This window comes from Frieseomelitta varia, unplaced genomic scaffold (assembly GCF_011392965.1).
Source record: "Frieseomelitta varia isolate USP_RPSP 00005682 unplaced genomic scaffold, Fvar_1.2 scaffold_933, whole genome shotgun sequence".
In the NCBI taxonomy this organism is placed as follows: domain Eukaryota; kingdom Metazoa; phylum Arthropoda; class Insecta; order Hymenoptera; family Apidae; genus Frieseomelitta; species Frieseomelitta varia.
In genome coordinates, this window is record NW_025110738.1 from 108,095 (window position 1) to 122,424 (window position 14,330).

General features: G+C 49.4%; 1 protein-coding gene across 2 annotated transcripts in view; it reads right to left on the reverse strand.

Moving 5' to 3' along the window:
- Positions 1–13,059, reverse strand: part of LOC122537832 — a 19,656-nt gene extending 6,597 nt beyond the window's left edge. The window contains exon 1 of one of the 2 annotated variants that reach the window (XR_006308700.1): positions 7,782–8,155. Coding sequence is in view for 1 of the 2 variants with exons in the window: in XM_043671433.1 (XP_043527368.1) it covers positions 12,909–13,055 (147 nt within the window). In the remaining variant the exon portion in view is untranslated. Of the gene's footprint in view, positions 1–7,781; positions 8,156–12,908 lie in introns of those variants that run through there. The other variant, XM_043671433.1, reaches the window with a different exon arrangement.
- Positions 13,060–14,330: the final 1,271 nt, after the last annotated feature.

The following is a 14,330-nucleotide window of genomic DNA, read 5'->3' on the forward strand; positions in this document are numbered from 1 at the left end:
TTTTTTTTTTTTTTTTTTTTTTTTTTTTTTTTTTTTTTTTTTTTTTTAATGAACGGAACGTCAAACAAAAATCTGTTGACGCTCGGTGGAGCGAAGAGTTGCAGAGAGGAAAGAGGAGAAAATAAACTGAAACTCCAATTACTCCATCAACGCGGGGGATGATTAAACGTTACCGATCCATCAGCCGGCTGGTGCGTCGTGCAACTTGGAGCCTCCGCCTCGTTTTCTTCCCCTATATTTTCGACTATCCGGAATACTCGCAGCGGCCGAACACGCCGCGATACGCTTATAAAGCATATTCGCGCGCGGGGCGGGCGGCGCGCACGGGCGCGAGCTTAATACAAATCTAACCGAGCGTAGCTTCGGCTGAGCCAACATAATCAAACTTCTTAGGTTGGCAACTGTCGCGATTTATCTTCTTTTCCAGCAGTTTCTCTTCTCCTCTTGGTTCTCCAGTTTCCGCCGTGTTTCCCATCCCCGTCGCACCCCCCTCGTCCCCCACCGGCAACCTTATTCCACTGCCACGCACTCCGGTTGATTCAGCGCTCTTTCTCTCCCTCTCTTTCATCCTTTATCTCTGTCCGCCTCGTTCTACCGCTCCCCTTTATTCAACGGGAATAAAAAGCAGCGGCTAAGCAGAACGGTGCCCGAGGTGGAACGGTCGGATAATAAATCGCTCGACGATGCGGAGGCAGGCGATGCCGACAGATGGAGGGGGCGGAAGAGAGATAGGTGGAAAAGAACGTTAAAGCGTGACAAAGAAAAAGGACCGGGCTAGTTTGGAGGGGTGAGGAGGGGGGGGGGCGAGGTTGAAAAGAAGAAAGAAGGGGAGAGAAAGAGCGAGAGAAAGAGAAGAACGTATAACCTATGTGTACGTACGTATACGGGTACCGTGAAGGAAGGGCGAAAGAGACAGAGAAAAAAAAAGGCAGGCCGGAGGAAGGTGAAAGAGAACAGTCGGTCGTGGGGCCAACAAAGAGCAGCGACACGGGAGTAAGTCAGAATGGCAAAAAAAAAGAAAAAGAAGAAGAAGGAAAGAAAGAAAAGAAAAAAGAAAAAAAAAGAATGAAGAAAAGGAAGAAAAATCGTGCACGAGAGAAGGTGGGACGGAGAGCGAGCGGAGCGCTGAGAGGAAAAAGGAGAGAAAAAAAAAGACGTAAGGTCCGAAGTACCTGTATCCTGTTTGTTACAAGGCTCCCAGAGGCACGAAGCGAGGGGGACTCCCCCGGCGATGTGGAAGGAGCAACGGAGGTAGGTTTAGGCAGCTTTCACACTAAAGCCCGAATTTACGACAAAGGAGGCCCATTAACCCCGTGGCATCCTCGCCTCGAAATTGACTTTGCTCCCTACCTGAGGTCCGCGACGACGCGTGTTCCCGTCCCCTCGCCACGGAGAGAGATAAACGTCGCCACGATGGAAAAGGATAGGACGACGCGGCGACTCGGAACCTCGCACGGGAGGAGCGAGGAAAGAAAAGGGGTCCCGGAGAGTCGTCGACAAGCACGATGTAGCGTAAAACGAGACGATTAGCGACGTCCGGCGAGAGCGAGTGGAATCTTCGATTTTTCGAAAGAAGAAAAAAAAAAAGGAGAAAAAGGCAGGGTTAGACGCGGGGCGCGTGCAATCGGCGCGCAACTCGAAACGCGCTCCTCCACCCCAGACAACGCGTGTCAACGCGTATCGCCGCGTAATTTATTCGCGAGGGAGGGGAACTCTCGCGCGCGCGTCGAGAGAGGTTTATCGTGGCCGAACAAGCCGCGCGTAATACATACATACGTGTATCTCGATCTTCGGTGTATATCGGGCGAGCTGTATCGCTCGCTCGGGGTGTATAGCAGTGGCGCACGCGTGAGTTACACGCAGCGCGGTGTACGACGAACGAGAGGAGCGTTTCTAATTGCTGCCGTTGCTGCGGCTGTTGGCCCGCACGTACCGGCTTACGTATAGAGTCGTACCGATTGCGCTACCAGCTCTTTAATTCACGAACGGGCCTCCGCCCGGGCAAATTCTGCACTCGTCCCGCTTATCGTATTTCATTATTGGCGTTTCTATATTATCTGGCGGTTATCTGGCGAACGCGCGTCTACGAGTCACGCCGCGCGTAAATACACGGCTCGATAAACGGATCGACACGCTCGCCGCGTCGCTATCTGCTCGCGCTGTCCTTACACGTGCAGATATCTGAGCGCGCTCGGAAACGCGAAAAAGGGAACCGGGGCGAGGTTGCTCGTTCGAGGAGGCATTCCCCTTTTCGCCGCGACCGGACGAAACCCACCGGAGCACAAACGTCTTCTATCTCTTCGACGGTACACGATACGTATCGACGATAAACGCGGCGCCACGACTACAAAACAAATTCGACGAACGCGAGCCAGCAGATAGCCGCTGGGGTTTCGTCCACCGGAAATGACAGACGACTTCGATTCGTGCCGAGATGAACACGTCTCCGAACTTCGAGACCCCGCCGTTCTTCTGGTGACGCCAGTTTCACTTCTCTCTCTCTCTCTCTCTCTCGTTCTCCGTTTCTTTACGTTCGATTTGATTCCTCTTATTTCAGACAAGTTTCCTATACCGCTATACTTTCTTTTTCTCTTTTTTTTTTTGCAGTCGAGAGTAACGCTGTTAAAACGATGCGATGCGATCTAATCGTGCAATCTTGCTGTTTTACCGGCTGTTTAATTTGTTCCGTATCCTTCGTCCCGATCGGAAACTGCTTTCAAACTCAGAAGGGGACGAGAGAGATGGATTCAACGAATTAATTCCATTTAATGCTTGAGCCAAAGTTCGAGTCTGGCAATCTGTGTTCTTAATAAACACGTAGTGTCTTTTCATTAATAATAACAGCAGTGACGCATTAAATAAGTAACGACGATAATCCGTGTCACGAGTTAATTTGCGTTTCGCTGTTAACAGGTTAACGATTCCACGTGAAAATTTAACATCTCGCGTCCGCGTCGAGATGAAATTCGTTTTTAAAATTGCACGGACATGGATACCACGATTCTGCATGAATACGATCTTTCAATACGTACAGATACGGCAGATATAGACGATATAGACACTTTACAATTAAGGAGTAATAATTAGAGAGCAGCTTTTTCGTGTCGATCGCGACACACGTTAGAGTTTCATACAACGTCGATTCCGATGGATAATTCAAAAGTTCCATGTTCACGTTGATCACCGGACGTACGGAATTGGAAAGAACCGGGTTTAACGAGCTATTCTTATTTTTACATTTCTGCCGGTATGAATTCTTGCGATATTACATTTTTAATCGCGTGGAGAGGGGAGAAAGGAGGGGGACAAGAGAGGGGGGGGGGGACGAGCGATGCGCGAAATTCGTTCTTCGCTGTTCCGAGGGAAAGCGGAAAAGCAACGGTCTTAATTTAGGTGGTTTTAAGTAAATTGGCGGGTCCCGATATTGTGCTACGCTTCCGAGGGAAATGTCAATTATCGTCCAATTGAAAACGGACGAAACACGATATCGTGCTATTGCCATTTTCCCCGAGCCCCCTGTACTTTCCCGGGATAAATTACGAGGTTTTGGCCAGATTGGCCTTGCGGTTGGATTTCATCGTGAAATAAAAAGGATCGCGCAGATCGTTTCTACGTGCTCCTCCGCGCGCACGCGGCCACCCCACACTCCACCGCGATTCCCATTCCACCGGTGGTGCACTCTGTATTTTCCTTTATTCGTTTCGTCGGAGGTTTCGTCGCGTCGATGTATCGATTCGTGTTTCCAAGCTTCAAGTCAGCCGTTCCGCAGCGACACACGAACACGTTAATTTCGAACCTTTTCTCGGTCCCCTTTCTCGCGTCGATCGTCGCTCGTTCGATTTCAGATCAGCCGAGCAAATTGACGATCCTGCCTCTCGTCCTTCCTCTCGACGAGAACGAGAGCAAGAGCAAGAGAGAAAAGCTTGATAAAAGCGGGGGAGGAGAAAGAGGACGAAGAAACGGACGAAAGGAAGAGACAGACCGGCGTACGTCTGATTTTTTTCCGCGAAAATATCGAGTCAGTCAACAGAGGCATCGGGGGATAAAAAGGGATCCCGAGACAAGAGCGTACATACATACGTACGTACGTACATTGAAAACGGGCGCGCAGCACGGGCCGTCGGAATTGGCGATTTATGCGATTCGCGAGAAAAACAAAGGAGGCACTTTTTCGCGATACGAGCCGAGAGACACGCCGGTCGGAAATGGAAGGAAGAGGGACAGGGGATTCCGCAGCTATAATCGGAACGAGCCAGCGAGATTACGGATAAAAGACGCCACTGTCAGCAATAAAGAAGCAGCTGTATAATCCCGTGCGGACCGAAGGTATAATGTACTTACAATTAGGTATCCCGTCCCGTTGTATTTGCCCCGGGTCTCTTCATCGGGTTCGCCCCGCCGCGGCACTCGTCCCACCACGCCGCCACCCCACGTCGGTGAACAAATTTCTTTTCCCCTACTTTTAGCTCTCTCTGGCTCGCCCAGGCGCTGTATATATACATATATATATATATATATACCCCTCCGCCTTTTATGCCTTTTATACCTTAATCAGCAGCGGAGCCAGGGGTTGAAGGGTCCTCCCCGACGCAACGGGCTGCCCACGAGGAACTTCCATTGCTCCCTTATATACATACGACAAAGGAGGAGGACGCGAGCGGAAAGCAGAAGAGAGTCAGGAAAGAAGGAGTCTCGAAGGAGGAGGAGGAGGAGGAGGAGGCTCGCTCCTCTTGACGAAGATGGGGGAGGGGAGGGGAAGGATATCGTCGGTAAGAACTTTCTTGCCTCTCGTTAGTAAGCATCTACTGACTAAGAGAGGAGACTCTAAGGGAAGAGATGGTGGAAAGACGAGCACACCGGCAAACGAAAAAAGGCGGCCAGATAGAGAGAAAGAGAGAGAGAGAGAAAGGGAGAGAGGAGAAAAAATTCCTCGTTCTCTGCTTCTTCTTTTCCACTCTCTTCGTGGCTCTCAGCGTCGTCGGTGCCGAGCGAGAGTCTATGTGGCAAGGGGGTTCGAATGAGGCGCGTCTGGGAAATCTGTTATTTTCTTCCCTCTTTACCACCGCCAACCCCTCCGGCTCTCCAAACACGCCGGTTCTCTTCCATCTATATGAGGGTGCCATCCCGAGCCACAGGGGGTGAACGAACGAGGGGCGAAAGCCCTTTCGATTTAGGAACTCATTGAGAAGTCTGCCGCGCTGCTGCTGCCGCTGCCGCTGTTGCCACCCCGAAACGTCAACGTAACTTCCCCTCCGCGCCCCTCGTTTCCCATTTAACCGGCTTGTTCCGCGCGTCCTTTTATACGTGCTCGCAGGCACGCCTGTTCTCTCTCTCTCTCTCTCTTTCTCTCTCTCTCTCTCTCTGTCTCTCTTCTGTCCCCGACACCGTTTTTGTTCTCTGCTAATAACGATGACGACGACTACTCTGCACTGACGCATCGGTCCACCGGCGAACGCCGCCGGTTTAAACCGTTTTTCGACGCTTCGTTAACGCGATTCCGTCGGAAGCAACGTCGTTCGACGCGGCGACTTCGTTCAACCCCGGCGCCGGGGAATGGACAAACGTTGGAATTAAGTGGGGGAGATCGATGACAGTGTGACCAAAAACCGTGCTCGTCCGACCGGGCGCTTGTTGCACGTGCAGCCGCCCAATTGAAACATGACGTGCACGGGGCGAAGTGGAAATTGCGGCGCCGGTAGATTCGACGCAGGAAATGTATTATTAATATGTAATTTATATCGGTGGAATATCTTCGAGGTATTATCTTCGAGGAATTTGGATAATTTAGCCGGGCACGGTTATCGCAATTATTAGTCGTGATTGTCGGCCATTATATCACAGATGAATATTTTAACACCTTCGAATCTTTCGACACGAGTAACAATCCGATAATCTCCTCTGTTTAACCATTAATAAACTCGTAAAACTATACACACAACTAAACACACCGTGAAACAAAACTTGCGCATAAATAAATTCTCCATCTATCGATATATGCCGAGAACGATTATGAAACAATCGTACGATCGAGTCAGCGAACGAAAAAAAAAAAAAGAAAGAAAGAAAATGTTGATTAATCGACGTTTTTGAAAGATGGCGTACTTTCCATCAAGCGCGGCTATTCTCGATTCCTGTTGACAGAGCCACGGCAGAAAAGCAATTGGTCGAACGATCTATTTAACATCGTGGCCAATTATCCGTGCAGCGGAGCGGATCAGGTCGATCTCTCGAGAGATCGCCGTGTAAATACGATCCCGAACGAGGCCGCATAAAAAAGCGGACCACGAGCGATGCGCATCTGGCCCCTACGATATATACCGACAGACACATCAGCCTCGCCTCTATCTGAAAGGATGGATTACGATCGCGTGATTGCTGGTGCGCCGAGTGGCGCCCATATAATTACCCCCTTTTCTATGCTCCATCGGCCTGGCCCCTGGTACCCAGTGCCCGTCCCTATTCACCCGGAGTGTTCCAATAAAGAAAACAATGGGGGCTTTCCTTGGGGAGGGGGAGAGATCGGTTCATATTCTTCTCGGTGCCGATTCACCGTGTCTACAATGCGCTCACCGCAGGTCACGCTCCGTTCGGTTCCTCTCCGTGCGCGCTCCACGGCATAATAAATCATTTCGCGGAACCGTTCAACCGGAAACGAATTTTGTACGCTTCGTTCGTCCCTGTCATCGACGATGGCAACAACGATCGTCGAAGACGTCGATCGCGCGCGTCTCGCCGGCGCGGTTAAACACGGATTTGACTAAACTCTCGAACGCTGTGATTTCGTTTCTGAGTGGACGAATTTTCACGGATGTTGACTGCGACAACGTTTTGAATCGGCGTCAACAATGTGAAAATTCCATTCGATCGATCGTTGAAATTTAATTGTTGACGTTTCGCATCTTGGAAATTATTCCACGCGAAAAGCTGACGTCTTGTAATCTGATTCTTCGCGAGTATTGACAAACACGGTAATATCGAGAAATGTTCGTGGTTGTTTCAAGATATTTCAACAATTTTGCAAAGAACAACTTGTGCCAGAAAATACAAATACGTGCACGTACGTATGTACACTGACATGTTCGCATTTAAAGAAAAAATATTTTTCGAAATGCGATCCTCTTTTACGAGCAAGTGCGTAAAATTTAAATTTTAAAACTGCTTCGTGCCGATTGTTGACTTAGGACTGAGTGTTTAAGCAGCAATTAACGGCGAACGATACTTCGTTCGACAATTAGCGAAACGTCACAATGTTCGATTCGAGTGCCTTTTCAAGATAGTAATATCTCCCGGGAAGTTAGAAATTATGATTTCAAGGCCAACGGACAAGTTGTCTTGCCTAAAATACGCGTATCTCGTGATACGATAATTATGAAATATACGCCTTGTATACAGAAATGTTTATGCAATTCGTGAGTTTACTTCGCGCGGGGAAAGCAGCCGCGTTACGTGACCGAGAAGGTTAGGTTATTCACGAAACATTTGACGAGTCAACGATATTCGCGTATGTTGATACGTAACAAGAATTTCTTTGGGAACACGATTTCAAACAATGTTTTTTTTTTATATATCAATATTCTTATTTGCCTTGTTGTACTATCGTAATACTTTCAAGGATAACGTCTGTCTCTCGAAGTTTTAATAAACGTCGAAACACGTACTAACGACTAACCTCTTTGATCATCGAAAATATTTCCACGTCATTTAATACGATTATTTCGACGACTTCAAAGCGTCGTCTGTGTCTTATTGAAATGTTATTTACTCTGTAACCAAATACGTACCTGCACTACGTACAAAGGAAAGAAACTTGCAAGTTTCTTCGCCGTGAAAATCAGCCAGTATCCGTTTAACGAGTATCAAACAGCAAGAGCGACCGTAGAACTTGGAAACTGTATTCTCGACAACACGAATAGCTGAGAGAGAACCAGGTGATTCTTTCATCGAGTACCAATGGAACTTTCGGGAAAGATCGAGTTTCCGCAGCGACTTCCTTACGAGCGGGTTGGTGACGCGTACACGAACTCTCTGATGCGTTGTCGTCAAATTCGGCCAGGAAACGTCGAGACGAACTTGGACGATTTCGCGGAGTCGACGAGACCGTGTGTGGACTACGTGACAACTTCCGAATGAAAATCTTATCCCGTTCACTCACTCACTCACTCATTCTCTCTCTTTCTCTCTCTCTCTGTTTCTTTCTCTTTCTCTTTCTTGATTTCTCCGTCGAGTTCGAAATAGGACGAACTCTATACGCGATATGGGAACTAGCGGCGCTGCTCGCAGCGCCCTCGCGCTCTAAAGGTTTACAGCTGACGCGTTCGAAAAGCTGAGATATTCGAAAGTCATTTACTCCTTTGTCGCGGCAACTTTCCTCCCGATAAATCTTCCTCAGCGAAGAAGAGGGCACGAAAGTTTACCCGTATAGGTGCATGAGCATGTGTATGTGTGTGTGTGTGTGTGTGTGTGTGTGAAAGCGTGTGTGTGAATTGACGCGTACGTGGCCAACGGAGCGAGGAAAGATCTCGCAGAGCATCTTTTATCTGGCGAGGAAAAGATACGGTGAACGAGAGTGGGGAATAAAATATTCGGAGGCGAAGCGGTGGCAGCCAAAAGTAGCGAGGAGGCTAAACTGAAGGACCCCCTCGCGATGAAAGCGGGGCGCGTTCGATCGTAAAAACTCCTCGACGACACTTTGATTTCCCTTTTGTCGTGTCCGCGCCGTTGGAGGCCTTTGGAAAGGTTTTAGAGGCCGCGATTTCATCCACCAGAAGGCAATTGCCTGTTTGATAGCGCGTCGCGACGCGCAGTCAAAGGCGGCCAGATGAATTTTTGACGGGAAAATAGTGAATACGGAGATTCTCGGAGTCGACGTGTTACACAGAGATGGGGGTTGGGCACGGAACACGACGCTTCCTAATAATACGCGTAACGCGGGCGACCGTGTCTCGTTGCGAAGTTGGCCGCGCATCAAACACACCACTATTTTCCGGTAAGTATGCACATATATACTGCATATATATTCATATGGAACACGCGTGTGTACGTCCAAGACACGTACCTTGACACAAGCCATCTGGCAGTGAAGAAAACAAAAACAAAGGTTACCTTTAATGACCGTTGCCGATCGATGGTTAAGTTTACAAATATAACGCGGTTTCGTTATGAGTAGGGATAGATTGAACAGACGATGGCGACGGCGGTGGCGGTGCGGCGCGGTGCGATGTGGTGCGGTGCGGTGCGGTGCGGTGCGGTGCGGTGCGATGCGATGCGGTGTGGTGGCGTCGTCGTTCATGGTAAAACCGACCGAGCGATTAAAACAGCGATGGATACCGGCGGTCCGAGAGCGTCCCGAGGGTTAATTAAAACCTCTCTAATTATTTATAAACAGTCATTTCTTTTTCCCGCGCGATAATAAACGTGTAATGCTCGCAGCGCCGGCGGATTGGACGGCTGTACGGGACGGTGGCCTGTGATTGGTCGAGTCACCGGCAGCCGCTCGACTCCGCGCGGACTCGATAGCTCCGTTTTCGTCGCACTTATCGCGCCGAATGGTCCTTGACTCCCTCTCCGTGTCATTCCTTTATACCGTCTTTCTCCCTCGCGCCGATTCTCGCGTTCTCTCCCTTTCTCGTTCGCGCGTCGCCACTCTCGACGACGGTTTCTCTCTCGGTCGCACTCAGGAGCTCGGTCTACCAGCGCGTAATCTGTAAATCCTCGACCGTGGAGAGAACGTAGAAGTCCGGTAAGTTGCTCGAACGGAATCCTCGTCCTCTTACTTCCCCCCCCCCCCTCCTTCCCTTCCCCTCCCACCTTCCTCGCCCATCTCTTGCCGAGTCGCTCCTTCCACGGGCTCTTCAGTCCTCCTCATACCCTTCATGCTCATCCTTCGTCTCCATCGTCGCTCCCCTCTTCATCTTTCGTGTCTCTCTTTCCGTCACTCTCCATTTTGTCTTCCCTTCCCGGTCTCCTTTCCGCCAAGCTGTCTCCCTCCCCCTTCCTCCTCCCTTCTCCTCTCTCTATACCCGCGTATCTCTCTATCCGTGCTCTCTCGTTCCGTCTCCTTCGTTTCTCCTTGCCCGGTTCTCTCTACCGCCTGGTTTCCATTCCAAGTCGGTGCCCACTCGAAGAAGGAAGCGAGAGGGGATTTCTTTCAACGCCGATAAAAGCCTCGCCTCGCTGCCCAATATTGATTCGCGCTCTAATCTGCGGAGAGATCCTCCGCCATCCTTTCCATCCGTTTCCTCTTTCACCCGTTCTTCCCATCTTTCACCCTCTTTTCGCTCTGCTACTGCTCCCGTCTTCCCTTCTCCTTTCGCCCACCTCCAGCCGCCGACGTCTCTTACGACGTCGACAAAATAAACCGCCGATATCCTTGTGGTATAAGTAATAACTCCGGTCAAAGCGGAGGGAAGACGATATCGGGAAGACGGCATCTGGCAAAAGGACGTGTGCAAAGCCAAGTTCCGGAGAAATACAACGCCGTAATTCCGCGATTATGGATACCGCGCGACAGCGGTCCGAGCGCCGTCCAATATAAACGACGAATTCGCCGATCACCCGATCGGTATTTCAATTAACGAATCTGCTCGTCCCTGTTTCGTTTTTTCTTCTCTCCCGTTTTTCAGCCGTCTTTTAACCTTTTAAAAAGAGACGAGAGAAGGAAACACGCGCGAGAGGAACGGCGATTTTCCGTTTTTCCTTTTCACCTTCAACACCATTGTGACTGTTTGTTCAAGTTTTTTCGTTCGACGCGGTACTCGCAGCCAGCCACGTTTCTCTCTGTACGTACCGGTTAATTTCTCTCTTTCTCTCTCTCTCTCGTATTGTACACGAGAGACCGCGTGTCCTATCAGCGCGACTCGAATAACTTCCTTTGAGGCACGAGCATCGACGGAACGTATCCGCCGCTGGGGACGTTTGTGTTCTCGTTCTCTTGCTCGATGTTCATCGAACGCACGCTACTTTCCTACCCCGACGAAGGCTACACCCCGCGATCCAGGCGATTCCGCGTGTTTTCCGCTGGACTTGGCACAATACCGCGCAAACAGGCGAATACCGTGCCCGACCGCCGCTGATACAGAGGAAACAATGGCCGACCGAACCGGCGAAACAAATTGCGCGGTCGCGATTGAATAATCCACGAGGATCGTGTTCTTCTGTGGCATGTTTGTTCTTCGTAACTCGGCCGGTAATACAAGTTTAAGGGAATGCTTCGGCCCAGGACTTTTGAAACAAGTCTGCGGGAAACGCAAAGAAAAAGTTGCAAGAGGTTAGGAGAAGAAGTATGTACATAGTAGGGAGGAAGGAAAGAAGGAAGGAAAGAAGGAAGGAAGGAAGGAAGGAAGGAAGGAAGGAAGGAAGGAAAGACGAGAAAATGGAAAAGGATCGTGAGCTCGCGAGCAATGAAAAATAATGGGGCGGCACCACCCCCGTCGTTTCCTCTTATACTTCATGAAGTAGAAAAAGGAGAAGCTCGCGCTGCCGCCCTTTAATCTTCGCTTTAAGCCACCAACCGTTTCGCGAGTTTAGCGCGAAATGAAAAATTCATTTCCATCGAGGCGACACGGCTTCCTCCCGCTCGTGCGCCTCTCTTTCTTCCACCCTACGCGCTCTTTCGCTCGCTCTCGACCGTTTTTCCGTCCGTTTCCTAACGTCCCGCCGTCCCGTGGAATTCATTCACAGGAATGTCTGCGAGCCGCACGTCCGATTGCAGAAATGACGTGTACGAGAGAATGCTGCCGTGATAAGTTTTATGGAGGAGCGGCGGCGGCTGACGAGTCAGTTTGTCTTTATCAGCCCTCCGGGTGTCTTAATCGACCCGGCCGTAATCTGCAACGACGAATCGTCCTATTTTTCGTGTCGATTCCGCTTCGCGCGCGTGGACGAGCGAGCAGGGTCGTTACGCTCGTCAGAAACGCCACGTTCGTTCGAGTTTGATTCTTCTACCGGGAGGGGCGAGAATCGAAATTAATGCCAATTTGAATTTTATACAAACGTATCGAAAGTTGTTACTCTGTTAAAACTAATTAGGTTGGATTTATTCAAACGATCGGACGAACGTTGGTCGATCCACAATAACCTGTAGCAATTTTAAAAATGTGCACGAATGGAAAGTACAGCTAAACGCAACGGCGCCCTATAATTTATTAGTATTTCGATTCGGCCGTTGTAACACACGTCCCCCCTTCCGCTTCTTTGTAAATATCCATTTGTAAATATCCATTTTTACAAAACCGAGCTTTATTTACTGAAATATCGATTCGCCACAGCCTTTCAAACCGTGCCGCCATTCTTGCGCCACACCGTATATCCCGCGTACGTACCTACATACGTGTTACCAGGCCATCGATTAATTTTTCACGAAACCAACGACTGTTCGAACTCTAAACGAACCATAACTCTAAACGAACCACGATGAGCAACGCGCGCGCGATTGGCATAACTTCGCCAAAAGGGATACACATTCTCGCCACTAAACGACCGGGGGAAAAAAAAAAAGGAAAAGAAAAAAAACCAGCGATAATATTCTCGCTCGGCGAATACTTAACATCGCCGATCCCTCCTCCATTTCTCCGCAAGAGGCACGCGGCTAGAAAACGAAGAACGAAATGGAACAAACACCGGTTGATCGCGTCGTTTTTCCACGATCTCGGGACGAGCTTCGAAGACGCTCGTTCCAGCGTTACCGAGCGTTAATTCGTATCGTTTTCCGCATCTTTCCACGCGGACACGCGGCGTTTACGTGCGCAGCCTATTTAATTTCCCATCTCGTTTCTCTTCCGCCGATTTCGCTCGATTTTTCCGCTCGAACGTTCCACTGCCGTAAGTGGCCGCGTTAATTATTTCCTCGTTCCTGTCCCCATGATCCTCTCTCTCTCTCTCTCTCTCTGCGTCCAGAGCTTCGTACTCACCCTGTAGCACAACGTCACCCTCCGGCGATTACGAGCGACGCCTTGGCGCGGCAATTTATCAGGTGGTGTTAGATTACTATATTTTCCTGCGCGATGAGTGCCACCGGTGCGGTGTCGTAGTCCTGGCGCAACTCTCGCTGCACACATTGCGATTTGCATGCGAACTGGCGGCGTTATGCGCCGTAGATAACGAGCCCGGCTGCAACGAGCCGCGAGCATACGCAAGCATTAATACTCGGCCGCGATACCGTGCGTGTAAACCGATTCGTGTCGACTTTTGCACGGAGAGGAAAGTTTAACACGTAGGTGGTCTCGTCTCTGTATACACAAGCATACCACGTACCATTTCTCCTCTCTCTCTCTTTCTCTCTGTTCGTTGCATCTTACGAACGTTCTCCAGTGTGGTTGCTCGATCTCTCGCGTGCACGTTCACGGCAACGTCGGTGTAACATCGTTAATTCGATCGAACCGTCCACTCTTATCGCTCGATCTCGTTAATAACCTTCTTTCTCCTCCCTTAATTACTGCGGCGGCACGAGAAAGGAGTAACGCGAGCGCGCACGCGAGCGAAAAACGAAGCAGCCGTGGTCCCAGCCGTGCCGGGCCGGGACCACGCGTTTCTCACGATCGCGGCGAATCAGAGCCGACTCGTTCGATCGATGGCTACCAACCGATTATCGGCGAAATATTCGATCGTATCGTGCGGCCGCACCGATTCATTGTGAATCCGGTCTCGAAAGAAAGGAGATAAGGGGGCCGGTGAAATCAAACGTAATGAGCTTTCAACGTCCTGTAGCTGTGCCTCTTCTCTCTGCCGCTAGCTAACTACGCGTCGGTGTGTACTTTGGTTAACAGTGTACTCTTGAGTACAGATTTTACGTATTTGACGATACCTTTGGCTACAAGAAACCATAGTATCTACGTATTCTCATTTTCCAACGAAGCGTTTTCTTATCTGTCAGTCAGGTTCTATTACAAATCTTTGCAACGACGTGGAAATCGCGAGCGAAAGGACGAACGAAAAATACGTGTTTCAATAATAATCTTCGACGTTGTTTCGATATCAAAGATAAAGCTGTCTCAATATAAAAATACAAATAAAAATGTTTCAATATCTTTGGTATTTAAAATCGAAGCAGAAAGGGAGGTGAATCTTTAGCTCTGTGATCAAATAAAGAGAGTTTCGAATAAACAATTTTTTATACCAACTAACTACAGTCCTGTGACGCGATACGTCTGAGTTTAATTAATTTAATTGCAGTCTGCTCTGCATGCAAATAGTTTTTCTTTTTTTTTCACAGCCTTTTTTTTTCGCGGAAGATTTATTGCGCGCGGAAAAAGTCGTTAAAGGCAACAAAATGGCGAATGTCCTTTGTACGTAGGAAGCACGCGAGGATGTACACATACATGCGCCTAAAGCTT